At 42.9% G+C, this 17,745-nt stretch overlaps 1 protein-coding gene across 1 annotated transcript; it reads left to right on the forward strand.

Moving 5' to 3' along the window:
• Window positions 1–4,995: 4,995 nt before the first annotated feature.
• Window positions 4,996–16,228, forward strand: GABARAPL1 (GABA type A receptor associated protein like 1). Its single transcript, XM_004386265.2, has 4 exons — window positions 4,996–5,341; window positions 9,767–9,845; window positions 11,275–11,393; window positions 13,697–16,228. The coding sequence occupies exons 1-4, from the start codon at window positions 5,252–5,254 to the stop codon at window positions 13,760–13,762; spliced, it is 354 nt and encodes a 117-aa protein (XP_004386322.1). The 5' UTR covers window positions 4,996–5,251; the 3' UTR covers window positions 13,763–16,228.
• Window positions 16,229–17,745: the final 1,517 nt, after the last annotated feature.

Consider the following 17,745-nt stretch of genomic DNA (forward strand, 5'->3'; position numbering starts at 1 on the left):
GCAAATTAGCTGTAACTTTTGTTTCAAACCACTCCTTTTGTTGTGGTTTGTAATACATCAATGTTGTTGCTGTTGTGTGCCTTCAAGTCAGTTCTGACTCATAGTCACCCTATATAACAGAGTAGAGCAGCCCCGTAGGATTTTCCGGGCTGAAATCCTTATGGGAGCAGATTGCCAGGTCTTTTCTCCTGAGGAGCTGCTGGGTAGGTTTGAACTGCAGCCCTTTCTATTAGCAGCCTAGCACTTAACCACTGTGCCACTAGTAGATAACTAACAAAAAACCAAAAACCAATAGCCATCAAGTTGATTCTGATGCGTAGTGATCCCCTGGGTTTCAGAGTAGACCTGTACTCCATATGGTTTTCACAGTTCCAGTCTTTACAGAAGCAGATCACCAGGCTTTTCTTCCAAGGTGCTATGGTCATCCAGTTAAGACAAATAAAAAATGATGAAGACTAAACTAAAATAGTGGTTGCTGGGATGGAGAAAAGTGGGCACATTCAAGTTATGAAGGAGGAAGATTCATCCACGCACAGTCATGGGGGTGAGAAATACTCTTTGCCTTGGAGTCAACCAATCTCATCCCGGTAGTAGTTGGCACTTGTTTTGAAGATGGCAGTTTATTTAACAATTCAAAATAAATAGCAATCTCTCGTTTGAATTCCAAGCTTATCAAGCAAATTTAGCAAATGGATGCTAGTAACTGAGCCTTCTAGCACATTTGGAGATTATTAATACATTGAAATTCTGATTTTATATACCAGTTTTCAAAATGATACTAAACAAGCAATCCTGCATTAAAAACAAAACCAGCAAACAGAATAATGACCCACCTATATGGTCTGTATGGTTAGCTCCAGCTATTTTCAGATTGTAATGCTTGATTGCGGGAGGAGGAGGTGTATAAAAAATATTTTAGGGCCAGGGAAGCCCTGGTGGCTCAGTGGTTAAGAGCTACAGCTGCTAACCAAAAGGTCGGCAGTTCGAATCCACCAGTTGCTCCTTGGAAACCCTATTGGGGCAGTTCTACTCTGTCCTATAGGGTTGCTATGAGTTAGAATTAACTGGACAGCAATGGGTTTGGTTTTTGGTTTGGGGGAAATATGAATATAAACTCTGTGTTAGATGATGTTGGGAAATAGTGGTAATTCATTTTAGATGTGATAGCACTATTGTGATTATGCAAGAGCATGTTCTTATCTTAGCAGAAGTATACAGGGTATTTTGGAGTGAACTATCATGACATTTGTGATTGACTTTTGAGTGGCCAAGGAAAAGAAGAATCCAGGTGGTGAGTATATGATTGTTCCTCCTACTATTTTTTGAAATCTTATACATGTTTAAAAATGCCATGTGGAGAATAAAGGTAGAGAACTAAATTTGGACACTGACAGGTTGAGTATTCCAAGACAAACCGTGAACACTTAGAAACGCTTTGCTGCAGAAAGATTAATTGAAATTTCATCTCCATGTTCTTTTTCATATGTAAATTGCCACGGTGCTTAGATATTTTTAAAGTTTAAAAATAGCAGTTTAATTAGGTATGATTGTTTTCAGTAGATTTGATCAGAAAACAGCAATCTTAAAATTTCAGTCTCTACCATAATTACCTTTCTCAACTGGTTGTAATGTACTCTTGAAAGATTTAGCTCTATTTGGATCAAAGCTAAAACGAGTGACTAGGAACTAATTAAACGATTTTCAATTTGAACGTAAGAACTGAAAATTATAAACATATAATGGATAAATCACTTACAGATTTTCATACGTAAAACGGATTGAAAGAGACTATGGAGAAAAATAATTAAGCTTAACAAGTGGGACTATGCAATTCACTTTCCTTGTTTCAATAATGAAACTTAGTTTCGTTTATTTGGTGAGCTTGTTTTTAAATTCAGAGAGGTTGAAACCCTCATGAAAGAAGACAGGAGATAGGGGCTGCTGTTGCCTAATATATTTTTCTGGACTCATTGAGGGCAAAACAGTTCCTCCTTCTCATCTGTAACGTTTACAGTTTCCACTGCCCTCCGCCTACCGGTCCCTGGAATTGCTGCCATTAGCAGTGGTTGGGAAAACTTACAGTCCTTTGATTCTCAGTGGGGAAGGGGGAGAACCAGAGGGAGGCGCCACTGGCAGCTGCCCCACCACCAAGAGTCTTCCACTGTGCTTCCTACTGGCACTTTCTATTCATGTAAGGAATGTTATAGTACTTCCCCTTCAAGGAGCCCTGGTTGCCAAATGGTTACATACTTGGCTGCTAACCAAAAGGTCTACAGTTCCCACAGCAGAAAAGACTTGGCAATCTGCTCCCTTAAAGATTATTGTTGTGTTGTTAGGTGCCATCAAGTTAGTTCCAACTCATAGCGACCCTATGTATAACAGAACACAACGCTGCCCAGACCTGCGCCCTCCTCACAATCGTTGCTACGTTGGAGCCCATTGTTGCAGCCACTGTGTCAATCCACCTCATTACGGGTCTTCCTCTTTTTCACTGACCCTCTACTTTACCAAGCATGATATCCTTCTCCAGGGTCTGGTCCCTCCTGATAATATGTCCAAAATACGTGGGACGAAGTCTTGCCATGCTTGCTTCTAAGGAGTGCACCGGGTATACTTCTTCCAAGCCAGATTTGTTCGTTCTTCTGGCAGTCCAGGGTATATTCAACATTCTTCATCAGCTCCATAATTCAAATGCAACAATTCTTCGGTCTTCCTTATTCCTTGTCTAGCTTCTGTATGCATATGAGGCAATTGAAAATACCATGGCTTGGGTCAGGCATACCTTAGTCCTCAAAGTGACATCTTTGCTTTTTAATACCTGAAAGACGCCTTTTGCAGCAGACTTGCCCAGTGCAATACGCTGTTTAATTTCTTGACTGCTGTTTCCAAGGGTGTTGATTGTGGATCCAAAGAAAATGAAATCTTTGACAATGTGGAGTTAGAAAACCAAAGGGAAACGTGCTCGGCATTTCTCTAGCTGGAAGAACTGAAGAAAACATTCAAGCCTCGAGTTGCAGTATTGGAGGATTATATGGGCAAAATATTGAACATTGAACCCATTGCCGTCGAGTCCATTCTGACTCATAGCGACACTATAGGGCAGAGTAGAACTGCCCCATAGGGCTGCCAGGGAGTGGCTGGTGGATTCAAACTGCCGACCTTTTGGTTAGCAGCCAAACGCTTAACCACTGCACCACAAGGGCTCCATTGAACACTGAAGGAAGCATCCAAAGAAGATGGAAGGAATATACAGAGTCACTGTACCAAAAGAAATTGATTCATGTTCAACTATTCCAGGAGGTAGCATGTGACCAAGAACTGGTGGTGCTGAAGAAAGAAGTCCAAGCTGCACTGAAGGCATTGGAGAAAACAAGGCTCCAGGAATTGACAGAAGACCGACTGAGATGTTTCACCAAATGGATGCAACCCTGGAATTGCTCACTTGCCTATACCAACTGACTGGAAGAAATCCATATTCGCGCCCATTTCAAAGAAAGGTGATCCAACAGAATGCAGAAATTATTGAACAATATCGTTAATATCATATGCAAGTAAAATTTTGCTGAAGATAATTCAAAAACGGTTGCAGCAATATATTGACAGGGAACTGCCAGAAATTCAAGCTGGATTCAGAAAAGAATGCGGAATGAGAGATATCATTGCTGATGTCAGATGGCTCTGGGCTGAAAGCAGAGAATACCAGAAAGATGTTTACCCGTGTTTTATTGACCATGCAAAGGCATTCAACTGTGTGGATCGTAACAAATTATGGGTAACATTGTGAAGAATGGGAGTTCCAGAACACCTAATTGTGCTCATGCAGAACCTGTACATAGACCAAGAGGCAGTCGTTCAAACAGCAAGGCGATGCTGTGTGGTTTAAAGTCAGGAAAGGTGTGCATCAGGGGTGTGTCCTTTCACTATAGTTCTTTAATCTGCATGCTGAGCAAATAATCTGAGAAACTGGACTATGTGAAGAAGAACGCAGCATCAGGATTGGAGGAAGACTCATTAACAACCTTTGATATGCAGATGATACAACCTTGCTTGCTGACAGCGAAGAGGATTTGAAGCACTTGCTGATCAAGGTCAAAGACTACAACCTTCAGTATGGATTACACCTCAACATAAAGAAAACAAAAATCCTCACAACTGGACCGATGAGTATTCACGATAAACAGAGACAATATTGCAGTTGCCAAGGATTTCATTTTACTTGGATCCTTTAAAGATTATGGCCTAGGAGACCCTATGGGGCAGTTCCACTCTGTCCTATAGGGTCGCTGTGAGTTGGAATCCGCTGAATGGCACACAACAACACTTCCATGCTCAGGTGAGTTGTTTTGCAGAAGATAGGCCCGACTCCTGGGTCAGTTGGAGAAAGTGAATCACCCCCGCCTTTGAAGACGCCTGAAACGCTTAGTAGTCATCACTGACATCACCTCTTTTCTGGACTCTGATTACACTTCGTGCCCTTCACCTTACACATCTCTTCAAATTCCTGAGTCATGCTCTGTTTATGTTGCTGTTCTAGGAGCAAGTTGTGACATGGACCCAAACAAATGTGACGTGAGCGTGAGGAAGGAGGGTTGATGGTGGGAGGTGCCGGCGGGTGCAATTAGAGGGGCAAAGGGCAAAATGCAAGCACGGGACATTTCTGCACTGGTCAAAAAGGATCCCAGCTCCCCCATTCTTTTTTTTCTCCAGATCCCAGATCCCAACAAGCTGGAAAAGGCTGGATTCTAGTTCTTTGTATTTATTTTGGGCCCAACCAAGAAACAGCAGAGAGGGAAGAAGACGTTTTCAGAACAGTTTTTTTCGTTTTGTTCGTTTTAAAACGATTGTTAATATTACATTGACGTTAAAATAGCAAGCAAACTATGTCATGTTCGCAGTGGGATCTGCTGGGAAAGGTTTAGACAGAAGGAAGATACTCGGAAACAGACAATGTATTTGTCCACCCCCATCCCGCGCTGTTGAGAACGCTGGGGGCGGGACAAAGGGCGGGGTTTGTGTTCCCAGCTCCAGGGGAAAGCCGTCTGGATTCCTCTCCCTGACCATCCCCTACTGCCAGGCAAGGTGACCAGAGAGCCCTTCTGAACGCTCTGCCAGGTCGTGTGGTGGCAGGAGTTGGCGTTTCCGATTCTGATACGCGCTGCAGTCTGCCGGGGAGAAGCAACACGCGAGAGACGCAGTCGCCAGCGAGGAAGGCAGGCCCCGTCTGGGGATTTTAGAAACCCTGCGGTCCATCATGAAGTTCCAGTATAAAGAGGACCACCCCTTTGAATATCGGAAAAAGGAAGGAGAAAAGATCCGGAAGAAATATCCGGACAGGGTCCCTGTAAGTGTAATGGGAACGGGTAGGGGGGAATGGGGGGCTGGAGAGCCGGGAGTTGGGGAGTCGTGATGGCTGCCCTAAGGAACAGAAAGGTCTCCGGAGAAGGGAGCTCCCTAAAAATCCCTGAACTCCGGCCGTCCTTCGCTAGCCGCGGGAGCTAGTGGACGTTCAGACTGCGGACCTTTTCAAACCCGTGTCCCCGGGGCCCGTTCCACCTTTAAAGCTGAGCGCATCTTCAGAGCAGAGCCAGGGTCTCGAGTGACTCAGCAGTATTCAGAAGATGTGGCCTTTTTGCGCGAGATTCGGTGGGGGCCCTAGGCTGGCTGCGTTTACGAACGCACGGAAATTAGGAGCAACTGATGCCCTGGGGTTTGCTCCGATCGGTTTCTGCTGCAGATGGCTCTCCTTTAATCAAGTTCACTCTGACCTGGTGTCATTGGGCTTGGGAGGGAGAAGATGGGACGGCAGTAGAGTCCTTCTTGTATTCTATTAGGATGGGGCGGGGGTGGGGGCACCAGAAGACAGGCCTGGCCCGGAAAACAAGGTCACGTTCTGGGCCCAGCAGCCCGCTTGCCTCATCATTCTTGGCTCCAGGGAGCAAGGGTAGCGACGGCCAGCTTTCCTGGGTGCTGAATCTGATCAGATCGTACCTGGACATAAGACAGACCGAGGCCTCTTTCTCTCTTCTTTAGCCCCTGATTTATTAGTTAAAACTAGTGCAGGAGGAAAAGATGAAATATGAAGGCATCTTTCAGCATCCGGGCGTTTTTCCCGTTCTTCCCCTCCCCTCCCCCGCCCACTTGCCTGGTTTCTCGCTAACGTCGGCTGCGCAGCCCGAATGGAGGACAGAAGAAGCCTGTGGTCCGGGGAACAGCAGTTTGGGGGTTTTAGAGATGGAGGAGCCGTGACCTTAAGGTTGTGGTCTTTATCGTCAGACAGGGGCATTCGGATAATGTAACAGGTAAAGGAATTGCAATCACCTGATGTCCTTTCTTGACCTGCAGGTGTTCCTGGGCCTCCTCTAAACGGCTTCCTGAGGCACCTTGGGCCTTCGCCCAGCAGTACAGACAGACCCCTGGCGGTCCTTTCCTAGAAAGAGGAGACATCAGGGCCGTCTTTTTCCCCGGGAATTACACACAAAAGGGTTTTTGGCTAGAAAGGGGAGATGGCCTTATTATCCTATAAAGACTTCTTCGTAGTTTATGTTCCAGGTCTCTGGACCTTGGATGCCTGTTTTAACATCTTCCCCGAGTTCTGGTGGCACCAATCCCACTCTTTAGTCATAATATTTAAAAGTGAGAGCTAATGTTTACTGATACCTTACTCTGTACCCGGCGCTACCGTAAGTGTTCTCTGTACAGTGATCCAGGTAAGCCTCACAGTATTGTAATTCCTGTTTTGTAGATGAAGACTCTGAAGCACAGACCCATGAAGTACCTTTATATTGCTGGTCTGTCGCCAAGCTGGGGTTCCAGGCAGAGCTCGCTTAACCTCCATGCCCCATTGCTTCTCGATTTCTGATGCAGCTCTATTACCAGAACTAATTAAGTGCACATTGTTTGCCTCTCACTGTTAGGTATTGGAAACAGATAAAGAAACTATTGCTGCCCTCAGCAGTTCACAGGGCAGGTAGTGTGGGGCCAGAAAAGGAACTCAGTGAGCAAAATGACTACCATTTATTCAGGGCTTGCAAAGTACAAGGCACTGGGCCGGTAGGGTCACATCAAGGACAAACTGAAATTTACCTCTTCCTAAATCTAGTTAAAATTCCCATTTATTTCCCTCAAACTAGGTGCTCGCCATTTCAATTACTTACATGAATATTTCAGCTAATTCCCTCTATTCTTTTCCTGCACGTAATTTGGTGTTGATTGTTTTATTTCTATAATTTGTAAGCCATTACTCAGAGCTCATGGTTCCTACAGTTAGGTTTTAACCAGTAACAAGCCTCTGAACTGCTCACTAGCTTCTCTGCCTGTGCCCCCCTCCTCAGCGGTTATGCAGGGAGAAGAGCTCCGGGGTCTTAGTTCTGCGATTCTGTTTCTGCTTCTGGCTTCACAGGGATTTCCCTGTGCCCTTGGGCAGAGCCCTTAATCTCACTGTGCTAAATGTCCTCATTTATGGAAAAGAGGGACAGAGTCAATGATTTCTGTACCCTCTCCAGCAGGGCCATTGGTGTTATTGAAGCAATCTTGTACCCTGATTGCTCAGAAAACCTGAGTTTAGCTCCAAGCAGTATAACCTTAATACCAAAAAAACCCCAAACCTACTGCCGTCGAGTCGATTCTGACTCATAGCAACCCTGTAGGACAGCGTACACCTGCCCCCTAGGGTTTCCAAGGCTGTAATTTTTGCGGAAGCAGATTGCCACATCTTTGTCCCATGGCGGGCTGGTGGATTCAAACCACCAACCTTTCAGTTAGCACTGTGCCACCGGGCTTCCTTCTATTTAAAAGAATAAATGTGCTTGTGCCTTGGGAGGGAAGGGTTAATGGGATCTTAAAATTATGTTAATAGTTACAGTGTATTGAGAACCTGCAACATAGCAGGAAACTGCTAGGAACAGAATGTCTTTTTTTTTTTTTAAATTCATAAATAGCCCTGTAGAATATTAGCCACATTTCACAGATGAGGAAACTGAGATTCAAAGAGGCAAAGCATGTAGCCCAAGAGCCCACTGTGAGAACTAGAGGTGGGATTCCTGGACACCTAAAACTCTTTGTGGTAAACCAAGGCCTTAATGATTACCCATCTCCCCCTCCTGTCCTCCAAATCCCTATACCAAAAAAAAAACCCAAACCCATTGCCATTGAGTCAATTCCGACTCATAGCAACCCTATAGGACAGGGTAGAACTGCCCCATAGGGTTTCCAAGGAGCACCTGGTGGATTCAAACTGCTGACCTTTTGGTTAGCAGCCAAGCTCTTAACCACTATGCCACCAGGGCTCCTAGCTCTTCTTTCCTTTAGATTTTATTAACTCTGCTGCCTTCTGTATACCCTCACTGCTGGGCCTTCACTGATCTCTCCCCAAAGCTCTTCCTGTTTTTTCTTTTTAATTTAGTTTTTATTTTTAAATGTAAAGTGTGATCATGGCCTTTTGGTATTTCTGGTGCAGGGTTTTTTCCTAAACCAACCCCAAACCCACTGCCAACGAGTTGATTCCGACTTACGGTGCCCTGTAGGACAGAGTAGAATTGTCCCACAGGATTTCTAAGGCCGCAAGTCTTTACCAAAGCAGACTGCCACATCTTTCTCCCACAGAGGCTGGTGGGTTAGAACTGCCCACCTTTTGGTTAGCAGCCGCACACTTTAACCACTATGCCCCCAGGGCTCCATTCTTTTTTTTCCGTAACATGAAACGTTTTTTCACGATTTTAATCTGTCCCCTTTATTTTAAAAGTGTCAAACCCTATCCTTATGTTTATTTAGTTCTTTATAATTTACAAAGCAATTTCACGTAAAGTTTTATGGTTTACTCAAGTTTACATTGAAATAATGCTATGACTTTTTACAAACTGTGTTGGAGAGTTATCATCTTCCTTTTACTCATTAAAATACTGACACCCAGAGAGGTTAAGTGACCTGGTGAAGATCACACAGCAAGTAGAGGTACTTGTTCAGTGTTCCTGCTTCTTCCCTTTAACTTTCCTACACTTCCCATATCTTCCAACTAGAATGATCATTTTTTCTGAACTAAAAATCTAAAGCCCATCCATGATTTTACAATAGATATTTTCCTATTTATAAATTTACATGAATAAGTCTTTTTAATTCTTAAATGTCTTCTTTTTTTTTTTTGACAGACTTGTGATCCTTATAAAATGTGAACCGTTATACAAGTATATAGTGTAGCTATTGAAAATCCCTTAAAATCCTAACAGATAATCAATATTGGTATATGGATTATTGTACTGACATTACATTACAAAATGTCATTATACTATAAGAACTGTTTTAATTATTTTTTTGCTGAATAAAGTTGCTTGAAAGTACCTTCTTGGCAGTCATTCTTAAAAATTTTGACAAGTTATATGATTCAAACCACATTATCTGTACTTTTAAGAAATAGCATCTATAAGGAAAAAAAAAAATGAAACTAATAGGTGACCAGGACCATCTTAGAAAACCCAGACAGTCTTGATGCTCTACTCAAATACCTGAAGGTATATGTCCTATAGTATACCTTCCAGCTAACGTGTAATTACTTAAAATCAAGATTTTCTTCATTTTCATGATGTCTTCTCCATTATCTCTTCCTCCAGTAATGAAACTAGCCTCACTATGGAAACCCATTTCTCCCTGTATTTTGTAAGGAGTAGGGAGGAATGAGAAATGGAAAAGTCTTCCAGTAGGGCAGCTGCAGGTTGTAGAAGGACAAATACTAGTTTGGAAAGTTTTCACTCCCTTTCTCCTTGTCTCCTCCCAGGTGATCGTGGAGAAGGCCCCAAAAGCCAGGGTACCTGACCTGGACAAGAGGAAGTACCTGGTGCCCTCTGACCTCACCGGTAATGCTTTTCCCCTCCCCTGACCCTCCCTCCCATGGCGAAGCACTCTCAGTCTCTATTACATGGCTGAGAGCGTGAGATGGAAAGGAAGCACAGAGCTGGAGAAAGTGAGTGGGAGCCTCCAGAGAGCCGATGTCAACAATGAACGACACGGTGCTTCTTCTCTCGTCACCAGTTCCCTTAACGTTTCCCATTGCATTATCTGATTTGACTTACATGCAGCAAAATGCAAACTATCGAAAGGTCAGATGTCCATTTTTTTAAACCATTTTTAAAATAAATCTCGGTTAGAATGAAGTCAGTGTATTTCCAAAGGAAAACCAGTCTAGTTTCTTGGACTGATCACTTTTTAGAGATTCTCAGCTGCATACCTGTCTTCTCAGTCTAGAGTTCTTCGTAATACATTTTGTCGATTCTGTTGGGAATCATAAAAAATACGTTCAGTCTTTACCTTGGACCTTGATCCCTACTGGAATATCCATGGCATTCAGAAGAGTGTGGAAAGACTCTGTAGGTATGTTGGCTACAGAGTTAATACATTTGAACATCAGCCTTCTAGAATTTTTCAGTCTTCTCAGAAAAAGGTACTGCACTGCACTCTGTTCATTACCCGGCACTGGTTTTACCATGCTGATATTACTGGGGCCTAGGAGAACTGTCTTCATCATTATCGATTGTCTAAGGGTGGAGGTGTGGGTGGAAGTGTATTTGAAGTCAGAGTTAAACACTAGTGGGAATGTTTTCTCGGATATACCTGGTATTCCTTCTAGGTAGTTCTCAGGCTTTGAGTGGATATAGTAACATTAGGTCTGAAATAGAGTAAGGGTGAAAAGGATTGAGAAGTAGACTCATATCTTTGAGTTTCACTTATTTCTAAAGTACTAGGAAAGTATTGAGCTATGCCCAGATGGTATAGAAAGCTGGTACTTACTCCAAAGATGGAGCCCTGGTGGCACAGTGTTTAAAGCACTTGGCTGCTAACTGAAAGGTCAGCAGTTCAAACCCACCAGCTGCTCTGCCGGAGAAAGATGTAGTCTGCTCCTTTAAAGATTACAGCCTTGGAAACCCTATGGGGCAGTTCTGCTCTGGCCTGTAGGGTCGTTATGAGTCAGAATCCACTCGACGGTAACAGGTTACAGGTTACTTCAAAGGGAATCTGTACAATAGATTTTTTTCCCTGGGATTTACCCTTCTTCTAATCCCTTGTCTTCTTCCTTTCTTGCATTAAACAAACAAATGAGTTGCCGTCGTTCGATTCCGACTCATAGTGACCTTATAGGACAGAGTAGAACTGCCCCGTAGGGCTTCCAAGGAGTGGCTGGTGGATTCAAACTGCCTACCTTTTGGTTAGCAGCTGAGCTTTCAACCACTGCACCACCAGAATTTCTTGCGTTACTTCTTCTAAAACCTTCTTCCTTCCTTCATCCAGTTGGCCAGTTCTATTTCTTAATCCGGAAGAGGATCCACCTGCGACCTGAGGACGCCTTATTCTTCTTTGTCAACAATACTATCCCTCCCACTAGTGCTACCATGGGCCAGCTGTATGAGGTAATGGTGACAGTCACAACAGTATGTCAGAGTCTGTCTTTCTCTAGCTTTTGTTTCAGGGTGTGCTGATAACACACCTGGGAAGTGGGGCAGGAGGTGTTATTTATCAGGCTCCTCTTACACATGGCAGTGTAAGGCTCCGGAAGATTGGATACCACTTGCCCTTCAGGGGTGAGCACCCTACTAGACCCAATCCTTTTGAATTCCCTTCTCAGTCCTGCCTTACTGTGGTGTTTCGGTGTTGGGTTGTCTTTACTGAAATAGCAGGAGGTGGTTCCTGATTGCAAACAATTCGGATAGTTTTCCCAGTGCTGTTCCGGTCATTCTTATGGGTAACGTATAACTTGTAAATGAGCTGTGCGTTTAGGTTCCAGTTCATTATTTGATTCCTGGTTAGCAGTAGACTGAGAAAACAGAAAGCTAGCCCCTTCTCTCTCTGAAGCTGACTCTTCAAACTGATAGTTTGCCTTAAAAGCTAGCTCCCTCTGTAAATGCTCAAGTGTTGGCTTAAAACATCCACATAGACTCGAATTAGGGAAGCTTTTCTTCTAAGAATGGAACTAAGTTGATGAAGCAGAGTCTCCATGTCTGGGCACTGGTGAACCCAATTGTAGAATTAATTAATTTGTCTTAGCAGATAAACTCAGTTGGAGGAAATAATTTGGTTGATTTTATTTTATTTTATTGGTGAACTATCAGAATCTAATATGATAAGACTGTAATAAGGGACTTCATTACGCTGTAAGTATAACCTGAGATTATAATTGTATTATTTTTTAAAGGATTTACCTAAGATATTGTCTTCTCCTAGTGCCTATTAGTAAACAGCTAAACCTGTGGGAACCAGAAATCGACCGGACTGCCTTGTTTTTCTGGGTCTCGAAAATTTTCCTCCATTGACAGGGTGCAGTCTCACCACTTCTCACTCGTTTTAGTGGCAAATATTTATGTTTTCCTTCTCCAACGGTTTCTGCCTTACACAGAGTCTGGCTTTCACAGGTTTACTATATACATTTCTAACAACCGCTAATGTTTTATTCTATAGTATATATTCAATACGAGTGTGTATTCCCTGGGAGCCCTGGTGGTGCAGTGGTTAAGAGCTGTGACTGCTAACCAGCAGGTCGGCAGTTTGAATCCACCAGCTGCTCCTTGGAAATCCAAGGGGCAGTTCTACTCTGTCCTGTAGGGTCTCTGTGTCGGAATCAACGCGACGACAGCAGGTTATATGTTCTTTAGTACTATACGTTTTATATGTTTCGTTTTATCTATGTTCTCCTTACCAGAATGAACTTCTTTTTAAAAAAATTTTGTTTTTTAATCTTTTACCTTTTTTTATTGAGGTGAAATTGACATAACATAAAAGTAACTATTTTTAGAGTGAACGATGAAGTGAGTGGCATTTAGTACATTCACAGTGTTATGTAACCACAACCTCTATCTTGTTCCAAAATATTTTCATCATCCCAGAAAGAAACCTGTGCCCATTAAGCAGATGCTCCCCGCCCCAGCCTCTGGCAAGCGCAGAATCTGCTTCCTGTCTCTATGGATTTACCTACAGGATATTTCATATAAATGAAACCATACACTATGTAACGTTTTGTGTCTGGCTTTTTTCCCTTAGCGTAATATTTTTGAGGTTCATCCATGTTTAGCATGTATCAGTACTTCATTTCTTTTTGTAGCTGAATAATACTTCATTGTATGTATATACCACAATTTGTTTATCTATTCATCCATTGATGGACATTTGGGCTTTTTCTACTTTTTGGCTATTGTGAATAGTACTATTATGAACATGCGTGTACATATATTTGAGTACCTCTTTTCAATTATTTGGAGCCCTGGTGGCGCAGTGGTTAAGAGCTTGGCTAATTACTAGGAGGTCAGCAATTTGAATCCAGCAGTCGCTCCTTCGAACCCTATGGAGCAGTTCTACTCTGTCCTGTAGGGTTGCTATGAGTCGGAATCAACTTGACAGCAATGGGTTTTTTGATTTTCAGTAATTTGGGTATATACCCAGGAATGGAATTGCTTGGGTGAGCTTCTGAAAAGTAAGGACTCTGCCCTTGTCATCTTATTCCTGTACTTATGTGTATTTAGGTTCTCTGTGAAGGTTTTTTGTTTATGAACTCAGAGCTCAAAGTTTAACGTCAACCACTTATGCTTATTCTTTGTTCCTTTTTTTAAATTGGGACTATTGGTACCTTCCATGCCTACATTACAAGGTTATGTGAGGCTCAGGATCCGAGCTAACGACTGTGAATGTGTTTTCTAAACTGTCGTGTTTTCTATTCCCCTAGGACAACCACGAGGAAGACTATTTTCTTTATGTGGCCTACAGCGATGAGAGTGTCTATGGGAAGTGAGTGATGGAAGCCCAGCAGATGGGAGCACCTGGACTTGGGGGTCAGGGGGAGGGGTGTGTGCGGGACTTGGGGGAAGAGAGGGAGGGCTGCCACCATGAGGAGACAAGAAGGTAAAGACATCTGGAAACACTACACTGCACCCCGTCATCATATTTTCACATGCTCACTTGACGTTTCTGCTGCTTCCTTGGCCCCGGGGGAAAGCACGTCAGGACCCAGCTGCTGGATTGGCTTTGATAGACGAATGGCAATGGCATAATTCACAGCACTGCTGTGAATTAATTTTTGTGTGATTTCATAGAAAGCTCAGGAGTTAGGGCATGTTGGGGCCAGAGAAGATGGTGGTCCAGCAGCAACTTCCTATTCCCCCTTCTCTTTGGGCAGAGATTCTATTTTTGACATTTGCACAAAATGGCAAGGGAGAGGGGATGGGAATGTTTTAGGACTGCTGCTAGTGGACCATTCCTGGGGACCAAAAGAGTAATCCACTATATTTAAAGCATTGTGACCCCGATCTCTCCTATCTCCACACCCCCATCCCATCCCGGTTATAATCTCACACACATACGTCACACCCTGGTGGTGGCGATAGATATCAGACATCAGAGCTGGAGCGCTCTTACTTTTGGAAAATAGGGGTCAGGTGGTTATGATTATGAAGATAGTTTCGACAACATTAAACTGGAATTGACTGAGCCTGAAGCGTCTCTATCTAAGCTGCTCTTTTTCTGATGCCCTTTATCTCACATCTTCCTGTGGACTTTATTAAGTCTCAGACATTTCCAATTGTAGGCAAAAACCACTTCCGTAGCAAGTCCCAAACTGGGCTCCATGTATAGGGACAGAGATGTCTTACGTATTGAAGGGGCAGGCATGAGGCAAGACAGATCATCTACACCTTCCACTCATCCAGAATTCTTGCTCCCTTACTGCTTGATTTCCACTGTCCCTTCAGTCTCACACGCACACGAATGCTAAGTGACGGCCAGCTGCTTCGCCCCTTTGCTTTTCATCCACTGCAGCTGCTAGTTAGACAAGTGTGGGGGGATGACTTTAGTAATTCATGGGGTTCTGTTGATTCTGATTCTTTTCACTTTAGGGGTTATGATGCGGGGTGGGGGTGGGGAGCAGGAATTGCACTCAGACATGACATTTCAATCATCTCTGCTAATGAAAAGGGTCCTTCCAATTGGGAGAAGCCTATGCGTCGGTTCTGTCAGCTGCAGGTTCTTGTATAATGAAGTGTATGCTGTCAGGCCAAGGAAATAAAATAATTGCATAACTGTAAAAACCCACCATGGTTTCAGAAACATTGCCTTTATTTAGTATGCGTTAGAATAGATGGTATGTGGATTCTCTGAGCAAAAACTTGAGTGGGGGGTGGCTGTTAGCAATGAATGCTCATGTATGGCTAGAGGTGTATGTTTACTCAGTTCTTTTTGAGAAGCTGCTATCCAAAGGTGAGTGCACCTAGGTCTGGTGCGTTGGTGTGTGCTTGATTTTCTCCTCCACAGTTAAGCGCTTTGTCACTGCTTTATGTGTTTCTCAAAGCTCAAGCTGGAAGACTGCCTACATTTGAGTATCTGGGGTGGAGGCGGGGAACTGCCTATTAAAAATGCAGACACCTAGGCCTTGTCCTAGATTTAGCTGACTCAGAATCTCAGCGTAGGCGTCTGCATTTTTAACAAACTCCCCATGTGATTCTGCTGCACAGTGAAGTTTGAGAATCACCGCTCTATGCACCTAATTTTGCGGTAAGTCCCAACCACACCTAATCTGTCCACTTCATCTGGGTCAGCATGACACTATCATCTCCCAGAGCAGCATATGGCACCTCAGTAAGACTCCCGGGTCAGAATAAGCTTGGTGTCTTCTGACCATAAAAATGTCAGTCAGTCAGTCAAGAACCAGTTGTAGGGGCGTGAGTTATATTAGACAAGGAAGAAGATGAGTTGAAATTCCTTTCTTAGAGAACCTTGAAGCCCATCTCTAACCCTTTTTAATCTCTTGCAGCCATATCCTTAAGTGGGGTCTACCTCTGTAGAGTTGTATAGAATATATTGGTCACCAAAAAGGAAGTAGCGGACATAAAAAATCCATGGCAGGATTCTGCCAACCACCAAACCATGCCCTGTGTACTGATGATGGAAATGAAGTCAGGATTGAGAGCAAAGGAAAAGCTTGAGCCCAACAAGCACCACATGCAGAAAATTATGGAAATCTCCAAGGAAGTTTGATGGGGACATCAGAGTATTAGAAATGGACACTTAACAGTACTGACAGAAAAATATTGGAATATTCCCTGATAGGAAAGCCATATGGAAGCTAACAGTTGAATGTTAAGATATGAACTGTATTTTGAAACTAATAGACTTACCTGCTAACAAAACTTACCTAAGGATAAGATTGGATGAATATTTAAAAGAAAACAGAGCAGGTCCCAGCTCTCTATCCACATCTGAAGCAGTCCATGCAGTGCAAGAGACTGCAGGCCTTTGCTAAACCACAGGGTACTTTGAGTTTAGAAGCTGTGTCCTCCAGGAGGCCTTTGCTTATTTCAGTCCTAATTGTTTTTGGATTTTCCTGGTGGAATGATTTTATCCTTGGATAGGGTATCACATACCATTTTAGATGAGCCCTCTGATTTTACAGATGCATAAAGTTTAAATAACTTAGCTAAGTTCAGAAGAAGTGGTTTCATTGGGATATGGTGCTCTTTCCTGAGCAGGAGTCTCATTACAGAGTTAACTGGGACTGTCTCAGCACCACTCCTGTTTCCTGCTAGTCAAGCTTTTAAAGCTTCTTAGTACATGCAGGCCATTATTAGGAAAGTTTTGAACTAAAAGCAGTTTAGGAAATATCCTTCCAGTAACCTGGGCCCCATTTCCTATGTAAGATTGACTGATATATGGATTTCTGGGGAACAAGTTAAATGATGCATCAAATAGAATCATTCTTTCCCTTGGAGGACAGGATGACATCAGGATCAGAAATAAGTAAATCTTTAGCTCTTAGCTCTTTGGTAGGAAAATCTCAAATATTTCTATCTATCTGTAGGGTGAACAGACACATAGATTTGCGAAAGAGAATGTGGTTTATGTCTTTCGTCCCAGTTAATTTACCAGTGGTTTCTTCTTTCACTGTCACAAGTGCCCCAATTTGGACAAAAAATTATATGGTCACTTTCCTTATATTTGTTATAAAAATTGAAGTTTGCTTCCTCCATCAAGAGGGAGGCAGTGACTGTACCATCCGATACAGTATGTCCCAGTCTATCTCTTACCATGTTTGAGTCAAGTTTAGAAAAAATGATTCTACTCTTGAACAGCAGATTATTCTGCTTTATTCTATTTTGTCTCCCAGTGCTGAATTGCTTCTCTTCCTCTAAAACATTGTGCACATCTTAAAAAAGAAAAAAAAGTTTATAGACTACATTGTGAAATCAGAGGTTAAGATTGCAAAAGAACAAAATATAAACGATGGGATGGTAAACTAATGTCTAGTGGTAGATAGGCCAGTCCACTATCCACTACCTCTCCCAACTCCCAGGGCCAAAATACCATAGTCTATTGTGAACAGGTGCTCCCTGGAGTAGTGTGGTGTACAATCTTCTGACCGTTGAAGTGATCCTTTGGATACCATATTGTCAGCTATTGCCTTGGAGATTTATTATGCTTACAGTCAATTCTATATGTATGTCATTAACCATCAACTATCATAGGTATAGTATGATTTGGAGGTTTTGGTGTGTCGGGGCACACACGTCCACTTGCCTATGAATACAGCACCAAATAAGCTGTACTAATGAAAAAAAAATCTTGTCATTTCTGGAAAATTAAACAGTATATTCATTTCATCCAGTTTTTACTGTACACAAAACTTATAATCAGCTATTTCTAGCTGTGTTTTCTTTTAGGTATTTTTACTCTGACAAATTTGAGCAAGCTGTAAACCTTCAGGAAATGCCAGGGGATAGCAGTTAA

This window comes from Trichechus manatus, unplaced genomic scaffold, assembly GCF_000243295.1.
Source record: "Trichechus manatus latirostris isolate Lorelei unplaced genomic scaffold, TriManLat1.0 scaffold00160, whole genome shotgun sequence".
NCBI lineage: Eukaryota > Metazoa > Chordata > Mammalia > Sirenia > Trichechidae > Trichechus > Trichechus manatus.

What these genes read in the sequence shown, in the direction of transcription:
- GABARAPL1 (XM_004386265.2), top strand. Translation starts at nt 5,252, where the DNA reads ATGAAGTTCCAGTATAAAGAGGACCACCCCTTTGAATATCGGAAAAAG. An exon ending in AATATCCGGACAGGGTCCCT is followed by an intron (nt 5,342 to 9,766) that starts GTAAGTGTAATG and finishes GTCTCCTCCCAG; the next exon opens with GTGATCGTGGAGAAGGCCCC. An exon ending in CCATGGGCCAGCTGTATGAG is followed by an intron (nt 11,394 to 13,696) that starts GTAATGGTGACA and finishes CTATTCCCCTAG; the next exon opens with GACAACCACGAGGAAGACTA.